Source organism: Lupinus angustifolius, chromosome LG19 (assembly GCF_001865875.1).
Source record: "Lupinus angustifolius cultivar Tanjil chromosome LG19, LupAngTanjil_v1.0, whole genome shotgun sequence".
NCBI lineage: Eukaryota > Viridiplantae > Streptophyta > Magnoliopsida > Fabales > Fabaceae > Lupinus > Lupinus angustifolius.
In genome coordinates, this window is record NC_032027.1 from 16,145,313 (window position 1) to 16,169,794 (window position 24,482).

General features: G+C 31.4%; 3 protein-coding genes and 1 long non-coding RNA gene across 8 annotated transcripts; 1 reads left to right on the forward strand and 3 right to left on the reverse strand.

Moving 5' to 3' along the window:
• LOC109334368 (importin subunit alpha-1a-like) lies at positions 1,017-4,995 on the forward strand. Its single transcript, XM_019570111.1, has 10 exons — positions 1,017-1,490; positions 1,691-1,787; positions 1,943-2,034; positions 2,133-2,264; positions 2,356-2,544; positions 2,646-2,809; positions 2,903-2,981; positions 3,516-3,644; positions 4,257-4,384; positions 4,474-4,995. Exons 1-10 carry the CDS (start codon positions 1,275-1,277, stop codon positions 4,844-4,846), a joined length of 1,599 nt encoding a protein of 532 aa, XP_019425656.1. The 5' UTR covers positions 1,017-1,274; the 3' UTR covers positions 4,847-4,995.
• LOC109334370 lies at positions 2,909-23,716 on the reverse strand. Its single transcript, XR_002106093.1, has 4 exons — positions 23,706-23,716; positions 20,315-20,319; positions 4,454-4,457; positions 2,909-2,988 (listed from the first exon to the last, which is right to left on the reverse strand). It is a non-coding gene; the product is annotated as an uncharacterized LOC109334370 (long non-coding RNA).
• On the reverse strand, positions 5,445-6,349 carry LOC109334369 (extensin-like). The gene has a single exon (XM_019570112.1). It carries the CDS (start codon positions 6,288-6,290, stop codon positions 5,751-5,753), a length of 540 nt encoding a protein of 179 aa, XP_019425657.1. The 5' UTR covers positions 6,291-6,349; the 3' UTR covers positions 5,445-5,750.
• On the reverse strand, positions 10,391-14,365 carry LOC109334367 (two-component response regulator ARR2-like). Of its 5 annotated transcripts, none has more exons than XR_002106092.1 (7): positions 14,012-14,365; positions 13,372-13,524; positions 12,910-13,284; positions 12,357-12,433; positions 11,063-12,244; positions 10,817-10,952; positions 10,391-10,785 (listed from the first exon to the last, which is right to left on the reverse strand). XR_002106092.1 is itself a non-coding variant. In XM_019570110.1 (7 exons), the coding sequence occupies exons 1-7, from the start codon at positions 14,157-14,159 to the stop codon at positions 10,878-10,880; spliced, it is 1,977 nt and encodes a 658-aa protein (XP_019425655.1). In that variant the 5' UTR covers positions 14,160-14,365; the 3' UTR covers positions 10,391-10,877. The 5 variants fall into 5 exon arrangements, 4 of the variants coding, with proteins under 4 accessions (XP_019425655.1, XP_019425653.1, XP_019425652.1 ...); XM_019570110.1 differs by having other exon boundaries at positions 10,391-10,949; positions 11,063-11,101; positions 11,132-12,244; XM_019570108.1 differs by having other exon boundaries at positions 10,391-10,952; positions 11,063-11,101; positions 11,132-12,244.

Below are 24,482 nucleotides of genomic sequence, written 5' to 3' on the forward strand. Positions count from 1 at the left end.
CACGAAGTTGTATACAAATATTTTACAAGATTTTTTTTAGTTCAATTGTCCTTTTGATAAAGGTGGCATACTTATAGAGGCTATATATATATATAATATAATATTATATGTGGAATAATTTTGTTTGGTATTACAAAGAGTAACTCCCCACATTTTGGGTAAGGAATTAATCAATTTTGAGTATTTGGTTGCCTCTTCTAATAAGTGTTGTTTCCAAAAATCAAATCTTAATATTTTAGTCATCATATGGATCTAATAAGACCTTACATAATTAGATCAACATCTTATTATTAAAAAATGAGATAAATTTATATCAATGATAAATAACTTCACCAATAAAAGAAATATTGGTTGTTGTTATTGTGTTGAATCTTAAGTGAATGATTAAGATTAAAAATAAATATATTTTAAATGATTATGTGATCATTAACTACACTCTTAATCTTAATACAAAATCATTTTTGCATGACACACCATTAAAATAATTTCATAAAGCAATATCAAGTGAGAAGGGAAATAAAAAATATGAGTTCAAAGATTTATATATAAACACCAAATCATTCACATTCTTTTTTATTATTTTTCCTAAAAAGTTAAAGATTATTAAATAATAATGGTAAATAATGTAATGAACAGTATATAAAACTTATATAATGTCAGTGCATATATATTTCTCTTAAAAAAACATCCACTAACTTTCAAATTATATCACTTAAAATTTTAAAAGTCTAAAATATATGTACCTAAAGTTTTTTACACTTTTGACATACCATTCATCATTGATTTGTATTAGTTTTGTTTGAAAGTGAATTATCATTAATATATGAATGATTATGATTTGGCTCACAGTGTAAAAACATTTATACGATCAATGTATAAATATTAAATTCAATTTTTAAATAGTGGAATAAGCATGGGAAGATCATTATACTGAAGTGAGGGTCCAACTCACCACAGAACAGTAAATAACCCGAACCGTCAAATCGGTTTAACTCAACAAACAAATCTCCAATTTAAAACGACACGCCGTATCAAATATCTCACCATCATTATTGAGTTTCCATGAATCAGAAAAAACCGGTTCGAACCGGACTGAACCAAGATTCAAACTTAACAACATAACCGCTCCCAAATCGCTATTTAAATTTACCGCCAACACTGTTCTCTCTATTCAATTCACCATCCCTTAATTCTCAATCCAAAATCAATCTAGGTTTTCTCCATTTCCTTCGATCTCCGATCGCTGTAGTTTTTTCTCGATCGAGATCGAAGCCATGTCGCTGAGGCCTAATGCCAGGACCGAGAGTCGCCGCAACCGCTACAAGGTTGCTGTCGACTCTGATGAGAGTCGCCGGAGGAGGGAGGATAACATGGTGGAGATCCGAAAGAATAAGCGCGAAGAGAGCCTCCAGAAGAAGCGTTGCAAAGGTATCCAAGCTCACCTGCAGTTCCAAACTCCTCTTCAAGTTTCCACCAATGTGGAGAAAAAGGTAGCTTAATTGTGAAATTAGGGCTCGATCATGATCTTTCTGCTTCAGATTTTGTGAATTTCTATGTTTTATTGTTTAGTTGTGACTGAATTTTTTGTTCCTCTTTGCTTCGATATTGATAAAGGGATTTTGAAAATTGGTAGTTAGTTAGTTAGTTACAAACGGTTTTGACGGTTATTGGTGTTTGTTGCTTGTTACAGTTAGAGAGTCTTCCTGAGATGGTTGCTGGGGTCTTGTCTGAAGATAACACCCAGCAACTGGAAGCAACTGCGCAATTTCGGAAGCTTCTTTCGATTGGTAATGGTAACCCTAATGGATTTGTTTGCTAATTAATATCATGAAGATTATATTAATGTATTGCATTTATAATGTGTGTATTTATAATGTGTGTTAACCATTTTATCGGTGTCCCGTGTCTTAATCATTTTATCGCTGTCCCGTGTCTTCTACAGGGTCCTTCCCTCCAATTGAGGAAGTTATTCAGTCTGGTGTTATCCCGCGTTTTGTTCAGTTTCTGGATAGGGAGGATTTCTCTGAAATTCAGGTTAGATTTTTTCTCGCGTTGAAACCTGTGTGTCCTGTAGTTGGTAGTTGAAATTTGTTGTGTTCTTGGTTGTTTATGTGATCTGTTGTTTGTTATAGTTTGAGGCTGCATGGGCTCTCACAAACATAGCATCTGGAACTTCTGAGAACACCAAGGTGGTGATTGATCATGGAGCAGTCCCGATATTTGTCAAGCTACTTAGTTCACCTAGTGATCATGTTCGGGAGCAGGTATATTCATGATTAGATGTCGATAGTGCAACAACTTTTTTTGGTTTAAAGCAGAAAATTTACTGAACTCCTCACTACACTGAAATTATAGGCGGTGTGGGCATTGGGAAATATTGCTGGTGACTCCCCTAGGTGTCGTGATCTTGTTCTCAGCCATGGCGCCCTGATCCCACTATTAGCCGAGTTGAATAATGAGCATGCAAAAATTTCAATGCTGAGAAATGCCACATGGACTCTGTCAAACTTTTGCAGGGGAAAGCCACAACCTCCATTTGAACAGGTGGTTTATTTTCTACCTTTGTTGATTAATTGGCTAAGTTGAGTCAAACCTGTAGGATACCTTTTTAGGCATATTCTTAATACTACAGTTTTAATGGACAGGTGAAGCCAGCACTACCAACTCTTGAGTGTTTGGTTCATTCCAATGATGAAGAGGTTCTAACAGACGCATGCTGGGCACTATCATATCTTTCTGATGGAACAAATGACAAAATTCAAGAAGTTATTGAGGCAGGTGTATGTACCCGATTGGTGGAGCTCCTTCTGTGAGTATAAATTCTAATGTACCTGGTCATCCAAGGTTCTGATGTTTCATTTGTTTATTTTTTTGGTCCTAAATGTTTATGCATGTTTTGAAGGCATCCGTCGCATACAGTGGTGATTCCTGCTCTTCGCACAGTGGGTAATATTGTGACTGGAGATGATATGCAGACTCAGGTAATGACTAGCAAACTTTTGTAATAATTACTTATTCCATATCTATATTTAATTCAAGTTTTGTTAAGTAATAAAAATCAATTACCAATCTATGTAAAAATTAAATTAGCTATTTCAAGTAATTTAGCCTCAGAATGCTGTGATGTTAATTTTGTGTGTCTAATGTGATCATGGAGAGAAAACACTGATGCATGGTATTGGCTTATTCTAGTTTAATATTACAAAATTTAGAATTAATTCATAACGTTGATGAGGCGCTACTATTTTTGTGTGCTTTCACTTGCAATTTACTACAGAGTACAGACAATCTATTTTTGTGGGGGTTGGGACATAGATGGAGAGGTCTGGGAAAATAACCGATAAGTGACCCATTGATAGTCATCATCCACATAAGAATTCAACTTTCCAGTCTCACGGATTAAACACTTGCACATGCTACTAATTACCATGTATCTAGTGTCTTGTTCTCTTATGAACTGTGCATGTATCACTGGTGCAAGAATTTCCTAATATTAGTGGAACTCTTTTTATCAGGCTATTATAGACCATGGTGCACTCCCATGCATTTTGAAGCTGTTGAAAAGTAACCGTACAAAAAGTATCAAGAAAGAAGGTTGTTGGACTATATCAAACATTGCAGCTGGAAACAAAGAACAAATACAGGTAAGCCAGCAAATCCAATTATTTGATGCTCAATTCATGTTAAATTACGTGTTTGATGAAGTCTAATTTCTGTTATTTTTATTTTTACTGGTTATTGGTTTTATCTAAGTTTGATGTTTTAGTATCTGCTTGCATATGCTGTAATATTCAACTTTGGTTTGTTTAGTTCTCAGGTCGCACCAATTAGAGTAGAATTTGATTTATTCTCAACCCTAACCCCATGAATACAATTTTTGCAATAACAAAATGTGAGTAGCTATATTGTGTGTGCCATTGATCTTAAACATTTTTATTGTGTCTTTTCATAAGATTAAGTGTTGGAGTACGAGGTCAATGTATGCCTTCTGGAAGTTTGACTCACCAGCTCATTCGGCTGTACTGGCTGAAATTTAATAATAAATAGTTTATTTTATAAAATTTTGCAATCACTTCACTGAAGAGAATATTACATCTCCCCGGAAAGAGGACATTAATTAAAGTCTATATTTTCTTTTGGGGATCTTCTGATCTTGAAACTTGAATGTGTCTTATTTCCTTTTTATTATAGGATAACAGTATCAGTTGGCTTATTCATTGATAGAGCTCTATTTACTTTATACATATGATTTGTAGGCTGTTATTGAAGCTGGTGTGATCGCTCCCCTTGTCAATCTTCTTCAAAATGCTGAGTTTGACGTTAAAAAAGAAGTTGTCTGGGCAATCTCAAACGCTACATCTGGTGGTACTCATGAGCAGACCAAGTATGTAATCTTTTTGTTTTATTTGATTGTGCTTCATAACTGCCAACATTGTGAATTCATTATATTGACTCAACTTATGTGGTTATAAGGTACTTGGTGAGCCAAGGTTGCATTAAGCCTCTATGTGATATGCTTGTTTGCCCCGACCCAAGAATTGTCACTGTCTGTTTAGAAGGTCTAGAGAATATTCTGAAGGTTGGGGAATCTGAGAAGAGCTTGGGTAATACTGGAGATGTCAACTTGTATGCTCAGATGATAGATGATGCTGAGGGATTGGAGAAAATTGAAAACCTGCAGAATCATGACAACAATGAGATATATGAGAAGGTTGTTAAAATTCTAGAAACATATTGGCTGGAAGATGAAGATGAGACACTACCTCCGAGATATAATGCTCCAGGTGGTTTCAATTTTGGAAGTAATGAGCTTTCAGTCCCATATGGTGGATTCTACTTCAGTTGAAGACCTTTCTTACTTGAGAGTGGGTAATTGTGCTTTACATTTATCTTTGTGTTTTTTCTTCTTCAACCCTGCACTCACAATCATCATGGCTTTCTTTTCACTCAATATTTGGGTTTGGCAGCAGCATAATGACTTTGTCAACAGGGTATGCTATATTAGTTTGTATTGGATATATACAGAGTCAGTATTTGATTTGAGTGAATATAGTATTGAGAAACCAAAATTATGCTTTACTAGGAGGAAGAATCAATGCTATTCTCATGGTTGCATGTTGCTTTGTAGTCCTAGGTTGTTTTGAAGGTTTTTTCTGTTTTTATTTTTGAATCCATTCTCCTCGCTTTACAATCCACATTAGTAGTACCTGAATGCATAGTTTGGTTTAGCTGAGCCTCATCAACAAGTCAGTGGGGATTTCTGTTCTGCTTCACAGTTACAATAATGTCATCATTTGTTTTCCTCCTCTAACTAAGCCTGTTTATGTTTTAGTAGAAAAAGTCGTAGAAATGAAAAATAATTAACTCTTGATGTATACTTAAGACTAAAAATTAACCACCACAAACAGTAAGCAAACAAATGGAAATGAATAAAGCCCTTCTCTTTTTTTATAATAATTAACCAAATTAAAAATACTACATACAATTACAAATTGTAGATCAATCTAAGTGTTATTGATCTACATTAACATTAGAGAAATTCAAAGAGAAAATTGAGAATAAGAAGGAACATGTATGGTAGTTGAAACAAGTTCACATTGTTACTTCTTGTTTTCTGGACTCAGAAGCTGAAGCTGTCCTTGATAAAAACAAAAACAAAGTACACTGTCCTTGCACTCACTCTCATTTCTCTTTGCTATTCTTCTAGATCTGCTCATCTTTGCACTTATTCCCACCATTTTCCTTACCCATCAAAGCAAATAAATCATAAGAGAACAAAAGCCAATTGCATACATGGTTAAACCCATCAACGGTGGAGGAGCCGCCGTGGACGGTGGCGGAGGGCTATGGTAGTAGAAAGGAAAATAAGGCACAATTGGGTTTGGTGGTGGCGGCCCCGGATAGTTCCTGTAATTCGGTGGAGGGTAATATGTGCCGCCGTTTCCTCCTCCACCGCCGCCGGTGTATGCCGGCGGTGGTGGTGATGAATAGGTATACTGAGTAGGTGGTGGTGGAGAAGAGTAGTAATACGTACCGCCGCCACTGCCGCCGGATCTTGGTGGAGAAGGAGGAGGAGGGCAGTTGGTAGTGGTAGCAGGCGGTGGTGGAGAAGGTGGCGGTGGTGATGGTGGTGGAAGTGGGTTGGCAGTGCCACAAGGTGTGCACTTGATATCATCATTGGTTATAGTTTTGAGGTTTTGATCTACTGCCATTGTGAAAGGAAGAGAGAATAACAACATCATGAAACAACAACATAAAGTGGTTGATCTTTGAGTTTTTCTCATTTTCATTCTACAATCAATAAGAGAGGGATTCAATAAATGAAGTTTGTACTTTATAATAACACTATTACTTAGAAAAAATAATGATATGTAAGAAGAAGGGGAAAGTATAAAGTGGAAGTGAATGGAAGCAGTATACACATATTTTACACGGTTATTACATCATTTATTTTTAATTATTATTAAATTTTAAATAAAAATTAATATAAATGAGTGAAGATAATGTATTAAATATGTATGCATTTTTATACTAAGAGTATATTAATATTATACTTATCTTTTACCGTCTACACTGATCATTTTTATTCATGCACACCTTCATTTTTTAAGGATTAAAAGAGAAGACATAAAAAAATGGAGGACACCGACACGTTTTACTTTATTAGAAAGCAGCCATGTTTGAACACAGTTATGAGACAAGGGAGGTTAACTTAAAGAACCTAAGTTGTCAATCATAATTTGGGACCATTTACTTTTTACTGTTTTACCTTTACCATAATGTTTGTACTCATGCATATGTTGTTAAGAAGGGTTTTTATTTAGACATAGTTGGATCACTTAATTTATGCATATGAAAAAAGTACTGTTAAGAATAATTCCTAAACAAATACCTGACAGTGATAGTAACTAAAAATCATTACTCCACTTTCAAATGTGAGATACTATTTATACAAAACAGTAGTAAATTTAAATTACTACAAACGTATTTAGTTAAACATTAGTTGATAGTCATCCTTAATCAACCAACATTCATGTTTCAAACAATCTATCTATATGTTCTTCCATGTCACATGTTAAGCTCTCAACAAAAAAATTCCTTCATAAAAGGCTCTACTTCCTAACATACATACTACCACACATGATTAAAGTCAACTCATATTCATTTCACCTTTCACATCCTCTGCTTAATTAATGAATAATAATATCACCACTATTAATAAATTTGTGGTTGACATCATTATTGTACTGGGTAATTAATATCTTTACTTTAATAGTTTTTTTATTACAAAAGTTTGTTTAAATATGTTAAAAATCTCAATGAAGAGATTGATTTATCAAAGGATACTTGGAAGTGAGAGGTGATGATCACAAGTTTTTAGCGTGTTCAAAGATATGGAACTCATTCACTGCAAATAATTTTCATTGATCGAAGAGTATTTTAACATTTAATCGAATTTTTTAATTCTTTATTTATTCACTTTTTTATGACAACATGATGTAACATGGGTAAAATTCAAGTTGTTGTAAATAATTTTCATATATCACCATAGGAGTCTTAACTAAAAAGAAGATGACAGATTTGAATGTGTATCTAACTATGTAATAATATTATGTACGATCTTCAATTTTTATGCTTACTTTTTTAATGGAGTTATAATTTATTTGTTTTTGTTTTTAATTTTACAATAGTCCTGGTCGAGTTTGTTTGACTAAGGAGCACTTTGAAAAATGGATGATTGTTTATGTTTTATGTATATATTTTGGATGTTTATGCAATGCCATGCATGACCACATTTTTGCTACCATGGTCCATTTACACATGTTGCAAACATGTATTTATTTTATTGATTTTTAGTTTTTTGGAGTTATAAGCTGTATATATTGTCTGTATATATCATTGTTTAATTAGCGGTAATTAATGTCAAAACTTTTTGTTATTAAAATTGTTTATTTTGTAGTTGTTTATTTATCAATTTCAGTTTAATATTTTTGAAACATATGTTTCGAGTTTCGACTATGCATGAAACCAACAATGGTTTAGGAAATATGTGTTTTTATATATCCAGTCAAATGCACAAGAAACATATATGTTCTAAATCATACGAAAAAAAAATATTGTCCCATACGAATGCACAGAAACTTGCTAGTTGATGATTATGATATAGGTGTAATTATTAGTTTGAATCATCTAATATTTTTTATCAGTTCTACAACCATTTTCAAATAACAAACCAATTAACAATTAGATGTTGGATTAGTTATGTAAGACCCAGATCCTCTTGTATTGTACTAGGTCAAAAATTAAAAATTAATTTTAAAAAATGACAGTCATTTAGAGGTACAATTATGCACCCCAAAATATATTAATTCATTATTCAAAAAAGAATTAATTTCTTACACGTAAAGAAATTAGTTTATTATCGAATCGAGTCGATTATATAAAAAATAACAATCCAATTGGAAAGCCAATTTTCCACCACAAGTGACCTTCCATGCTACCTTTCCAGCCTGGTTCCCCCGAACTAAATAACTCTATAAAGTTGGTCACTCATCAATCAATGCCCCTTCAAAGATAACGAAAAGATGTTCAGTATGTGTGTGGCCCAATACCAACTTTGATAACATACTGGGCCAATTGCAACTGCAAAAGTTTTTGGTTTCAACCATTAAAGTTACAAGTTTATATTTTTAACCAATATTTTTTTGTATTACTAATAGTATATTTTACCCTTTTGGATAAGGAATTAATCTGTTTCGAGATGTGTGATTACTACTTTAAACAAATGTTATTTTCATGAATTGAATCATTGATATTTTGATTATCTTAAAGATCTAGTACGATCTTATACCATTTGATCAATACATTGATTGTATTTTTTTTTAACCAATGTGATACACATACTTTAACACATAGATGGAATATCTTGTTTTCTCTTTTATGCTTTTTTAGTACTTTAACACCAAAGCATGTTGTCATATTATAGAATATACTAAATTCGTAGCATTCAATTAATAATGCTATATATATCATACAGACTTTTCAAATTGTATTTTTATTCTTTCCACACGGGTTAGTGGTAAATTTTAGCTTTTTATAGTTTAACATTATTTATCAAAAAGTGAGGTGATTGTTATTCATTATATTATAACCTCAAAAAGTGTGATCTTGTGGTTGCACTTTCTTCACTCCTTCAATTACTTTTTCCTCTTTTCAATGACTCTCAATGTCCAAGGGAATTTCCACCATTTTTTGAAACAATACCAAAACTTGTTTTATTTCATATAAGTGACCATGATGCTCCATTATATAATCTATGAAATTAGCTTCAATCCTAGTTAAGGTGCCACAACATTGTTTCTATTAGTAACCCCTAAGGTTCAGCTTACGAGTTAGAGTTCGAAGGGGAATGAAGGAGGAAAAAAATGTTTTAGAGTCATCTCACAAGTGTATTTTAATAGCTATGAAGTCTTGATTTCTTTTCTTTTATCTCCAAAACTAAACTCACAAACAGACTCTAACAGACACTTCTTCTAAAACAAATGATATACAACTCAATTTGCACCCTAAAATATAGCTCAATATTTTGATATTAGAATTAATGAATATGATTTAAAAAGTTGATACTATGAATTCATAATATTTTCAAATTGGCTCAAAAAGGCATTGCCTTTGCCCAAATCTGTTCCATTTTGATAAGGTAAATTAATGTGCAAGTAGCTGAACAGCTTGAACTTGTTGAGAATGGTTAAATAAGCCCTTCAATTTTAGAAAATGGTAAAGTGGGTGTTGAATATTAAAATGAATCATAGCTGAGTTCAGAAAATTTATAATTGGGTCTTTACACTTTAAAATCATGTCTAATTGAGTGAAATATCCACATTAGATAATAGCAAGATTGAGAGAGATTACTCTCTTCCACTACCAATACTAATTAATGAATACTTTGATTAAAGAAATCTGAAATGTTATCACTGCTTATAATTTACTACTAGCAGAATTATCTAGTGTATTTATACGATCCAAATAGTTACAAATGTTAAACAAGAACATTTGAGGGTAGTGATTTAGGTGATAAATATCTATTCTATTTAATCAAGGGTTTATGCTTGAGTCTTGCATATAAAATGAAAATCAAAACATTTGAGGCTACCATTTAATAATTTGTAACCAATTCTGAAACATATTAACATGTGACCCTCAATAATGAATTTATATACACTATGAAAAAAGTGCTTATCCATCAATACAGGTTTTGATAAAAATGTATTCATTCAATGCAAGCACCTTAGACAAAAATACAATAGAATTTTACAAAGTGCACATCATAAAAGAACAAGTAATATCCAAGATTCCAAAACATAAACAATCAGAAAAGAATAGCAAATTGAATGGCTTGAGCAACCAAATGATATATATATATTTACAAACTTACATCAGTCATTTACTTAATTCCAAGACATAAACAGGAAAAAGACAAAGTCAGAAAAAAAATCTTAATTTGTTTCTAAAGTTAGAAAGGCACCTGAGTCTGAAAATGTATGAAACCCTGCTTCTTCAGTTCTGCTCTAAACAAAAGAATTTTCATGAACACCCTTAAATTAGAGGCTTGCTAGGAATTTTGCAATCAAAATTTTCAAATATGCATTTTGCATACTTGCAGCAGAAGTTTACAGTTATTCATCATGAGCTTCTAGACTAAACCGTCATAGTACATTACTCCTTGAAGCATGGATTTTTTACATCAATTAAATTCTATTTGTTGAACAATAACTCAGGTCCAAACTAGCTAACTGCAGAATATGAATCGGTCCACATGGAACACCAACTATTTACATTGGCGACTGCAATTAGAAAGAGAACCAGCAGAATATGTTCTAGACCGGAATGTTGTCTAAGGAATATCCATCAAAGTCGAACTCATTTTCAGCTGATCCAATGCCTCCTTGCTGCCATAACACGAAAGAAATTTGGTTTGTTTATAACATAATATATATATATATATATATATATAAGCAAGCATATAAATATTGAGAGTGAACAGAAAGAAAGCAAGATCAACCTGTTTCAGAAGTGCGCTCATAAGATCCTCCTGCCCATACTGATCAGGGAAGAGATTAATCTGGGATCTTGGATCATGAAGTCTTTCAGCCTTGACCTTTACTGAATTGTCAACAAGATGCGTATTGAGGTGTTGAGCAAGGTTTTGAAGATTACCGTGACTCATGCCTTCGCCTATTGAGAACATACCTTTTCCAATTGAAATGGCATCTCTATTTTGTCCAGTCTGGTGGATAGAGGGACAATTCTGATGGACTATAACTGACGGTGAGACATCAATGTTACCTTGTAAAGGATTTGCATGCTGAGAGGCATCAAATGTTAGGCCCACATTCGTTATGTCCCAATCATGAGACTTCTGATGATGATTGAGTTCATTAAAGATATCATAACTTGGAACAGATCCACTTGATCCCTTAATTCGCATAGAAACTTCCTCATGAAACATGCCTTTAGTTGCCATATTGGATATCCGTGGAGTGCTTCCAAGAGGAAAAGTACCGACAGGCATTTCAGACGATTGGTTCATGGGAAAACTCAACATTGAAGTGTTTTGTTGAACTGGATTATAAGCAGGAGTTATGTTGCTCATACCAGAAATCCCATTTCCCAAAACACCATTAGAAATTTCATTTCGTAATGTAGGCTGCACCAAAGATGATGAAAGCCTATTAACATGAGAACCAGTATTTTCACCTAGCACCTGACCTCTTGATTGGGATTGAGCCATATGCATCAACAAGGGGTTGCTCTGTGCAGCACAAGAATTTACTCCCATGTTTAAGTTGCCACGGGATTGGGTAGGTTGGTGCAAATTGGCAAGCTGCTTTGGCTCCATGTTGGTAGGGATTCCGTGAAGTAAGTTCGTTGGTTTACTATTGCTCAAATGTTGCAGTTGGTTTTCTCCAAATCTTATTCCTGGGTTCTCAAAACTGAAAAGGTTCCTTTGTTGCACTAGAGATATAGATGCACCTGCATTTGCGGTTGGCCTGCCAAGCCCTGCTGCTTGAAGCTTGGCTAGACTTTGTGCTGTGAGGTGGCCAGAAGCTTGAAGTGTTTCAAGATCAATTCCACCGATTGAAGTTGCCCCAAATGATGCCGCTTGGGGGCTGATGAAGGGGTTGTTCAAGTTATTCTGCAGCGGTGATACCCCACTAAGCCTTCTAAGATACAAACGGTATTTCTGTATGAGAAACAGATGAAAAAAGAGTTAGCTCCTTCAAGTAGCATAGATCAGCACAACAACATGAGTCCTTCCAGAATTATGTATAAGATCTGGCACAATAGTATCGTACCTGGAGGTGGCTAGCAACATTTTCTCTCGTTAACCCGGCAACATTCATCAATTCCAGAATTTTTTTAGGAACAGCCTCTGTATATAAAAATCGAATTTTGAAACATAAGATGAGGCCTTGCAATTTTAAATAAACCTCTAATGAATTAGGCAAGAAGAAATCACCATAACTCTTCATACATAAGATAATCGAGCAAGTATTTTGTGAGATAAATATACTAACTTCGAGGTAAAAACAAGTTTGTAATGCTAAAGCCACTATGGAATCTTAATCATAAAAAATTTACTGACTAATTTATAGTTGAAAGGTGATTTGCCTAGTACGATCTAGAAAGCTTAAATGGGGTGACCCCAAATATTATAACAGAACACTGAAGATCCAAGTAGTAAAAATGTTGATTTGAAGCATCCATGACTCTTGTCTATGACAATTCAACATTAGAAATGTAGAATCTCGAGGATATGTATCGCAGGTACTGTGAAGCATAATTTGATATGATAGATAGGACTACATGGAAAAGCAAGAAAGATGAAAGGAATTGAAGGATACATACTGTCGAGACCCAGTTGATTGACAGCAGCCATAAACTGTTGATGGAGTTCAACAGACCAAACGACTCGTGGCTTCTTTAATGTTGAAGAATCATCCCTCTCATCTGGATCTTCTTCCTCATCCCTTCTCTTCTTTGAGGATTTCCCTTCATTTGCGGATGATGAATAATCTGCATCATCAGATGCCTTAAGCTGTCGATCTCCTTCGTCTACACTACCCGATTGCTCCAGATCTTTCCACCCGTTCTTTCTTCTCCGAACCACATGCTGCCATATATTCTTCAAAGCCTCAATACGCACAGGTTTAATTAGATAATCGCAAGCACCATGTGTCACACCCTTCATTACAACTTGTTTTCCATCATCTGCTGACATCACTGTAATATCATATGCAAAATGTCATTCTCTATATCAGTGCAATCTATGAATTGATCTAAATTCTAAACTAATCGAGTGATGCTTACTAATAACCGGAAGGTCCATCTCCAATCCAATATGCTCTAGAAGTTTAAATCCATCCATATCGGGCATATGCACGTCGCTTAGAACAATATCAAACCCATTTTTGTTCTCTCTCAGAAGAGACAATGCGATCTCTGCTCTCTTGCATTTGGTCACTGAAATAGACCCAAAAATCAAATAAAATCATTTCCCAAAATCTTCAAATTTTGAATCATATGAGAATTCCACATAATGTAATTATAACAAATCTGACATCTATTCATGCAAAAAAAGTACAGAAAAATCAATTAAGTCAATTAAGCAACAAATCTGGCAAATCAAGTTGAAAACAAACATGATTTAAACCAAATCAAAAGCATCAAACAGTAAACTTGCAAAGAAAGAAAGGTGCAAAAGAATCTGAAAATTACAGAACCAATAGATAAAAGGGTCAGTGTAATACTCTATCAAACATCATGTTTCATGTAAGAAAAGTGAAAAAAACTTCACAACAGAAGACATAAAGTGCTATATACATCTACAAGTACTTAATAATTGAAGAAAAAGATAAAGTTGGATTCTTTTTGTTACAAAATCATAACCCAAATCAGCAAAAAACAAATTGGAAGAGAGAGAAATAGAATGAACTTGAAATCAAAACACCTTCATAGAAGCAAGCACGAAGCATCCTATCAAGGATCATAAGGCAAGTGGGGTCATCATCCACCACAAGTACCCGGAGACCCGCCGGAAACTGGTCGGAGACGGTGCCGGAAGATTTCAGAGGTGAAGTTGAACTAGGCGTTGACATGGTGGTGATTCTTTTACCGTTGCTAGAGATCCAAACAGAAGAAGAGAACAAAACACAAAAACACAAAAACACAAAAAAGTAGTGATTGTTTTTCTCACATAGCAGCTAAGATTATTGGCATGGAAGTGAAAAGTGAAGAACAAAATTTACGGAATGGAAGAAAGAGAGAAAAGGGTAATCGAATTTTTTTTGTGCTTTCTAGGAGAACATAAATTAACTAATAAACGACTAAGATATGAATTAACATTATTTATATTCCTTAAATCCTTAAATAATATTCTTGCAATACTTATTAATATATTAATTATATTCTCCACTTAAATGTATATCAACACAAGATTACTTTCACTTAAAATAATCTCTATCAACCAACAAAATATTGATTAGTTTTATAAGATTATCCTGAAATAGACCAAAATACTAATGATGGATTCGATTCATAAAATGATATTTATTAGGAATAACAATTACAAACCATAAAAATAATTAGTTGATTATTCATAAAGTGAGAATATACAATTAGTAGTACTAAAAAATAATCTCAAGCACTTGTTCTTTTACTATTTTGACAAAATAATGTAATTAATATATCAAACATGAATATTTTGGTTGTTAATGATAATTTTTTAAACCAAGTTATCCTTTTATTATTAGAGTATGTCACTACTATTTCCCTCAAGGATAGTGGCTATCAGTCTTAGTAATTATTACTCCAAAAATTAGAATATGAACACTAAATAATAGTAGTATTGTTATAATTTTTATTTAGTTTTTAATACCTTTTAAGTACCACTAGATTCAAAGTTGAATCTTGGTCCTGAAATTGAAAGAGTGGATCCAGCTCATTCAATGCATTGGATTGACAATGGCTTCTCTCTACCTACTCTACTTCTAACACCAGTACAAGGATACACCTGTAATAATAATAAAAAGATAATCTCTTATTTACTCAATTAGAAATGTCAGTTAATTTTTGTTTTTGAAGTTTGAGTCACCTTAATTACTACCCTTATAACATGTTAAGGAATATTTAAGTTTAGAATTTTCACAATATTTAAGTTTAGAATTTTCAAAATAAATTTTGCTTAATTAATGTTTTTGGAGCATGGGTTAATATTTTCCTTTAAAGTTTACTATTATACAGATTTTATAGGCAAGTTTGTTGTTCTGCATTAATATATTAGTTAGTTTATTTTCAAGATTTGTTGTTGACATTTTAAAATAAGTAACATATGAGAAAATAATTATTAAACAATAACTAATTTGCTTTGAGGTATAAAATCATTAAACAAATTTTTATCTCTTAATAAAATATTCTTCATATGCAAAGTGATATCAAATAAAAATATCATATTTAAGAAATTTGTCTTTTACAAAGTGGCTCGAGCTTAATTATTTGTACAAGTTTTTCCTTTAATTTTCATGACGTCGTGTAAAGCCTTAATGCATTTTTTTTGTTTATACATGGAGGAAGAATTTTCTAGGTAAGAAGTATTTATATTATAGAGAATCAAATTAATGATAAATCATGGGATAAATACATTTACTTTTAAAATATAACTTTATAATTTACTAAACAAAAATGATTCATTTCCACTTGCCTCATGCATGTTGCAATTTTATATCAATATAATATTTATATAATGTTAATATAAAAATTTAACAAGGGTAATACTTCACTCATTATTCATCTATATTAATTATATTTAGTAATCAATTATAATTAAATATGAATAATAAAAAATATAATATCAATGAAAAAAACTTTAGACTTTGGGTATATAGATTTTTTTCTTATTTTATATATATATTGGTTGGTTTTAACCTTAGTTTTAAATGTGTGATTCATGAATAAATATGAATTGATAAAATAGTATATCCATGTAAAATTTATTTTTAATATATTATCTAATATTCATGTGTTAATCATCATTTACTCCTAAATAACAATGATACACCTGAGTAATGTATGCAAAAAAAAAAACTTTACTAATAATGAGATATTAAATTCATGATATGCAGACATTTTAATATTGGAAATAAACATTCCATAGATATCTCTATTACGTTTAAATTTATATATGATTAAATATGTTTATTAATCGTTAAGTAGTGTGGTAATAAATATAAATTTGAATTGTTTATTTATAATAATAAAATAAATATTTGAAATTTTCTACGCCGAAAAAAAAACAAAGAAATGAAATTAGGGTGGGTACAATAATAGTAGTATTTCTATATAGTATGCCGAATCAAAGGGGAAAATTACATATGTGGCATATAGTGAGAATACATAATAATTGTTACTGAATATATTTATTTGATTCCCCGAATTAATCTATTTCCTTTTGTCTGTATATATCTATATTGATATTCCAAGTTCAACCAAACCTTGCAAGAAGAAAAATTAAAGCACACATAAAATGCTCACTTTCTAAAAAAAATCTTCTTTTTTAAAGAGTAACCACTTTCTCATTTTACACTTGCCCGTTGTAATTTTTGGGTTAAGTCGATATTTTGAGGTATGGGAATGAGATTCATTAATGGCTTAAGTCCATGTTTTGCAAAGGAAATATAAAATAAATAAAAGAATAAATGTTTTAATGAAATTACATAAACTACTCATACCTTTTTAAAACCTACACAAATCATCCTTAAATATATATATATGCATCATATTGAAGAATGAGGAAGATAACTTGCCACTCAAGCAAACCAGAAGCAATACAACAGAGCCAAGCCATGAGCAAGGCCATGAGCAAGGCCACGAGCAAGACAAGGTCAGGCCAACTAGGCCACAAGCAAAGTCAAGCCCTAAGCAAGGCTATGAGCAAGGCTAGGCCAGGACAAATAGGCCACAAGCAAAGCCAGGCCATGAGCAAGGCCACGACCAAGGCCATCACGAGGCCACAGAACAGAGCACCAAGGCAGAACACTCAATACACAATTCACTCAAGCTCCCCTTGACAAATCATGTAGCTCATTGGGCTAATCCCTTCCTAATTCCCAAACTATAATCATAAATATCAGTATTAATCCAATTCTAGTTAGGATAGGCTAATATTCTATAAGTTAGTTGTGATACTTGCTTTACAAGCAAGGTTGTTAATTCGGCTAGCAAGCTTCTTGAAAGGTTCTTCCCTTGTATAAATATGTGACCAATTAAGGGTCAAAACTAATGAGAAAATTACATACTTCAACTAAACTTTCGTTATACATCACATTGACTATCCATGTAAGATAAATAAGTGTAATTTCTTAAATAAAAAATGATGACAGATATAATTAAGTCAAACAAAATATGGTATACTGTGAAGACAAGTCCAAATAGTATAAAAGTCGATGTCTGTTCATTATTTTGGTTAGTTACAATATAGTATGAAAGTAATTTAAACATTTCCTTAAACTTATTGATGCAGTTTATAACGAATAAAATATAATGAATATACATCAACTTTATACTATTTGGACTTGTCTCCACAATATACCATATTTTGTATGACTTAATTACATTCGTCACTATTTTTGTTTAAAAATTACACGTGTCTCTCTTACATAGGTAGTTAGTATAACATATGTATAATTAGGGGTGATTTGTGTAAGTTTTAAAAATGTTTGAGTAGTTTGCATAATTTCACTAAAACTCAGAGGTATCAACATAATTCACTCTAAATAAAATTATAAATGTTTCATACAATGAAACAAAAAACTTAGACTACAGTCCTTGTTCCTTCAAAAAAAATTATATACTCTCTCAAATTTTAAAATATTTAATATGGTTCCAAAAAAATAAATGTTTGTTAAATAACTTCTTTTTAGTATTCTTTTATGAATAGAGTATACACTTACTCCAAGTCGAGGAGTAAGTTTAAACTTCATATATCTTATATATTCATTATAGAGAAATTTAATGGTTTGAATTAGTGAGTACATCTGAACGACAGATTTCTCTAGAATAAATGATTAAGATGTAAAATAATTTTTTTAAACTTATTATTGGAGTAAGTTGATCTCTCCCTTAATTATGGCACTTAATCATAAGAACCATTTTGACTAACATTCACAATTTTTAAATATCCGTTTGAATTTTAATTTCTACCAAAGACGAAAGTGAGTATTTACTCAAAATATTATTGGAAATTTATGGTTTGTGATCATAAAAAAAAATGAATGTTCTCATATTTGATGGTCTAATCGTCTGGATTTTGGACAAGGATATGGGTGACCTTAGGTGGTGGAGATTAGTTCTAGAATTGAGCTTATAATTGAAAGCTACCCCAAAAGCTTAGGTATATATCTGCGTAAGGTGGAAGTAATAAATAATACAGATAGAAATAAGAGTAGAGTGAGTAAACGTAAACAAATAATGAAAGAGGGAATGAATATGTCATATATTTCTCGTGAACAGGCATGGCCCATAGTATAGGCATATGTAAGATAATTGAAAATATTATATACGATATATTTGTTTAATTTCATATTTTATGTTATCCATGTTATGATTTGAAAATCTTTTATATATGTTTATTTGATCATAGAAGTTAAAATGTGCTTTGTCTTAATGAAAGATTTATATCTCTTTTAGGCTTTGCTATTTCAAATTTAATTTGTTTTTATCAACATCAAAATATTGAAGATTGTTAATAAAGATGGTTCTCTTCTTATTAAATTAATTATATCTCTTTGGTTTTAATGTTCTATAAAAGATTAAATTTATATTCCATAGATGTGTAGTATGGCATAATTCAACTTCTAAGGATATGATAATATGATCGTATGTTTTAATTTTTGATGGGTTTATGCTCACACACAAAAGTTTAGATTTGTGGATAATACTCTAGAAATATGATCATAGATTTATTTTTTGATATTACTAATGATATCTTCTAACTTTTAGGTAAAGAACTATCCCTTACCCGATGTGTACTTATTCCTCCTAACAAGTATTGCTCATACTAGTAAACAAATTATTTCTGGAAAAGAAATGCTTTAAAAAAAAGTTAACAAACACAATCAACTTTCTTCTCATTCAATATTTGTTTCTAGAACTTCAATTTGGTAAGAAGTGAGCCTTCTATTTAGGTTAAAAATAGTTTAAAAGTGACTTTTGGATGAGTTTTTTTGAGTTAGCTACACAATTGAATGAATAAGATACAATACATACCAAAATGAAAATTCATACAAGTGGTATAAGTCACCCAAATGACAACAAGAAGAAAATTCCAATTTATTGATTTTTAATAACTTTATAGAAGAAGCTTCAAGTAATAATTCAAAACCTAATAAGTAAAGTTATTTATCATGAAGATAGCTTTGTGGATTTGAATTCCTTCAATATAATTTGTCTTCTCAGACGGTGAAGTGGATAACAGAAATAAAGACGAGTTTTTTTTTATAGTTGATTCAATTTAAGAAACCAATTAGCCAATCTCTATGGAAAATATGTCGTTTTTCATGTATTTATACTCAGAATCCAAAATATTATTTTTTTACATAATAAATTAAATAAGTTTCTTAATGGTGTAATTCTAATTTCAAAGTTCATTTCATAGTAAGTACTCTTTTGAGTTAATTTCTGTTTACCGCTCTAAATTTTAGGCATGCATGCAACAAGTACCCTCACAAATAATGTTAAAGTAGGGGTGAATATGATATGAATCCACCCGTCCACTTTTTGATCATAATCAAACCCAAATAGAATTGAGTTTCATTAGATCTAGGGTTGAGTTTGAGTTCAAAAATTAGATCTGATCAATATTTATGGTTGGGTAGGTATCAAACATGACCTAACTCGACATGTCCTATAGTCACTCACTCATCATACTTGCATGCATCTCTGTTCAAATGTATTCAGATAATGATATCTTTTTGGTCGAAAGTATCAATGATTCTCTGATTTTTTCATCATATATACATGATTAATAATATATATACATATATTATTTTATATGTGAAATTACATATTCATAATAATATTGAGAAGACTATATCTAAATTGAATATCTATTATATTTAATCGGGTCTATATGTTCGGATTTAAAGGTTCATTTCATTGATATTTAGGGTCAGATTAGTTTCGGGTTTAGGTCCAAGTTCAAAAAGATGATTCAAACAATATTTAAGATGAACAAAACTTTAACATGTCCCAATCTAACTCATGCTCACCCATACCTTAAAGTAACTTATCTTTACAAGTATAACAAAAATATTAAATAATGAATACCTCGTGATTAATCTTTCTCTTCCTTTGGTCCTTATTTAAATGTCTCGCAAGCTCTATCTTGTTGGTTTGGGTCAATGTCTACATACATGTAAACCAAAACCATAATGCTGCAAACCCAATTTATTGTTTTGACTTAAAAGTTATCCCTTAAAGTACTTAATTGAATGATACACTTGGCATGCACCCCATGGAAACGTAACCGGGTACATGCATTAGGAAATTGGCAACTTTTGTTCCTTGCAACTAAATTCAACAAGAATATGTTTAAAAAATAGCATTGGTTTGACAAATTGACATTGTAAGTAAGTAATCTTTTTATTCAACCAAAGCAATGTTGACATGTGGGGTGGTTTTTGTTTTCAACTTTCCTATACCAAGAGTGCCCATTTCAAATACTGCAATTTCTAATATATTGTTCATTCTTCTATTATTATTATTTTTTTGCTTTGATAAGCATTATGCAACATTTTTTTTTATCGAAAAAGACAATTATTAAAATATACTTAAATGTACCAAATATTACAATAGTAGTTCGACAATGTGAGAAAGAAAAAAATACAATAAAAATAGATAAGGTCAAGACATTTTTAGTAGATAATCGCAGAGTTGTATGAAACTTTTTTGCAGGTAATTCAAAATGCTGTTGTCCGAGAAAACGCTCTTGATTCTTGAGAGTGGCGCCACGACAAATTCAACCTATACTCCGTCAAACCTGCTTATGACCTTCTCTTTCAACATCATCATCAACATCCGACTCGTGATATTAACCATCTTTGTATGCTTTGGAAGTCAAAAGCTCCCTTAAAAGTTAAAGCTTTTGCGTGGAGACTTTTCCAAGATCGGATTCCTACTATTGATGCTCTTCTCAAGAGGGGAGTCTCTATTGCATCTGGAGCGGGAACCTTATGTCCTTTTTGCAACGACCAAGCTGAAACTTCTCAACATCTTTTCTCCTCATGTAACTTTACTTATTCAGTTTGATAGCTTCTGTATAATTGACTGAAAATTCACATAGCTCTTCCTCTTCAGCCCATTCATCATTTTACTAATCACATGGGCATCATACCACACAGACGTTACTTGAACTATTGGAATATCATTTGGCTCGCTACTATTTGAGCTATCTGGAGGTCTAGGAATGTCTTTATTTTTAATTCAGTGCATCCCTCTCTCGAGAAATTTTTTGAGGCCGCTAGGGTTACTTCTTGGCTTTGGATTAATGGGAAGAGGGACAAAGATCATATCTCTTTTTCGGACTGGATAGCAAACCCCATTTTCGTCTTAAGTCTATGTTGTAAAGGCTTTTAGTTTTTTCTTTTTTTTCTCCACTTTTTCTCTCTTGTAATTATTTTTTCTCTTAATAAAATCTTTCCTTTTGCCGATCAAAAAAATCGCAGAGTTTAACAACCCAATTAGAGTAGGACATTGTTGATATACTTTTTTTTCCCAATTATTCAAAATCAAAGTTTCACATTTATCATCTTTTGTATGGACATCTGCACTCGGTTAAAGATAATATTATTTCAAACTAGTCAGATGAAATATTGTTGTTAGCCATATATTATTCCATAACTTCCAACACTTTTTATTAATTACTATATGGTGAATATTAAAATTGTTTATTGGAGCAATGCAAAGATTATTAAAATGACCTTATAGTGTTATTGCTGGTTTGATTTTGACCTAGCGAGTGCAATAATCAATAATGGTTTTGACGTATTATGAATGATCAATCATACCAAAGTTTCCAATTTATAGTATTATTTATGAGAATTGTATCCATGTTTAGGTTTTTAGAAGCATTGTGTTAACAAGTATCCTAAAATATGATTGTTCTTTAAATTTGAGTGTTAGTTACAATATAAACTTGCCCTCAGTGGCGGATCTTAACTTAAACGTTAGGAGGGACAATAATATTTAATTACACGTTAATTAATTACACATGTGGTAAAAAATTTATTTATTTCCTTTTCAATATTAATCACTATGTTGTATGCAATAAATTCATCTTCTATTTTCCTACGTAATTTTGTTTGGTTATTTTCATTGTTGAAAATGATATTTATGTTAACCGAACCACAATAGTTAAGATAAGACGAACAATTTGATAAAACAAGACATGACTAACAACATATGGTTGAGAGTTTTTCAAACTTGAATGACTTAATAACACCAAGAATAAAATTTTGAAATTCACATCTTAAACTAATATTCTCTCTTACTCATTAAAATCCATAGCATATAATTGTTGGACAAAAATACATATATTATTAATATTAAATGAATTTTTATGATATATATTATCAATATATACATAATATCTTTCATTATGTGTAAAGTACTTTCGAACTCAAATGAAATCATATATTATAAGCAACATCATCATCTACACGTGTAAAAGAATTAGATCCATTTATGTATAATTTTTAGAATGACAAACAAGTTAGACTACATTTATTTATCAAGGTAGAAATTAAAGAAATATGTGAGCTTCAATGATTTACTTCATAAAAATGTGTTTGGGTGTAGGTAAGTGAGTGTACGTGTTGTTTCAAAAAAGTGTATTAATCTATGTGTCACTTGTTATGATTGGTTGAAAAAATGTATTTTATAATTTAAAAGTTTAATAATTAAGTATTTTTCAAGTATCACACATGGATTGACATATTTTATGGGACAACAAATATGTTCCTGTGTACAAAAGTTCAGGGGGCAGCAGCCCCCACCTGCCCCTATAATCATCCGGCCACTGCTTGCGCTTAAATTATGAAATATATTAGAATATAAGAAAGTGTCTTATAACATCTTAAATTAAGTTATAAAAAATATCTAGAAGATAATTGAATATCAACATAATTTTAACAAAGTAAAAGATTTTGAACTATTTAAAACTTCTACACTAAAGTTTATGTAAAAATGAGAGGCTCATGCAAACCGGACATCAAAATAAAAATAAAGGCTATAGTTTTCACTAAATTTGAAATGTTTACAGAATATGTTAAGCTCAATATTTCTTAATATAAAGTCATTTATCTTTCTTCTTTTTAACCAATTCCTGTCTCCTTACATTTATATGTTTTCAATTTCTCCATTTATTAAATCCATCCATATTTTATTCACTTAATGAAAGATTTGATACTTTTATATTTCTAAACTTATTCTTAAGAATATAGTTAGAAAAACTATAAGAAATTTTAAAATAGAGAAATTGGGGGAAATGTAGATGGATAATTTTATCAAAGGTAATATTGATCATTAAGTATTATATTTTTACTGAAAATTGAATAATCAACCTCAATGTGTTGAAAGTGCTTTCATTGCACGAGTGCTGCCACACATGTTGGTATGTTGGAATATGTTGGACATTAGTGACTATCATCTAAATCATTATACCAAATACTTCATATTTTCAGTAAAACTATATTGTATAATTTGCTTATCTTGTGTTTTCTTTATATAAATTGTATGTTCCACAATTTATAAATGATAGCATTATGCTAGTAAACGTTGCTTTAAATATCTTAGTATCTAGTGATTTTGTAACTATGGAGGCACATATTCATTTATTTCATCTCATTCATGCAGAAGTTTCATCCAAGACAAAAAATGTCAAGTAAGCCTATATATTAGTTCTTGATTGCTTATTTTGTTTTCTAGTATTTGGTTAGGCTCATAAATATTGTAACATGTCACTTTTATTTATTCATTTGAGTTATAGTGGTATCAGGGATCCCACTAAAGTTGATATGAGGAACTCTTATCATGGAAGCTTTTCAAAGGTAGAGAAATCTATCATCTTTAAAGAGATTTGCTTCTTATGTTATGTTATTGATCTCATTGCATTTGTTATTCTTAATCAATTCAAAAAAGATGCATATGTGTAGTTTTTTTAACAATTGTTGTAATTATTAATGTTTATTCATTGTTTCAAATAAATGTTTCATTTTGTTATTGCAGACAAATCATGATGTTGCAAGTGTGTGATATATCTTTGAATGCAAGAGGAATATTTGGAGCTTAATGTTGACTTTCTATAGCAATTGAAATCTCCTATAGGTACAATTCTTTGTCACCTACAAATGATTTTTCCTCCATCTTTT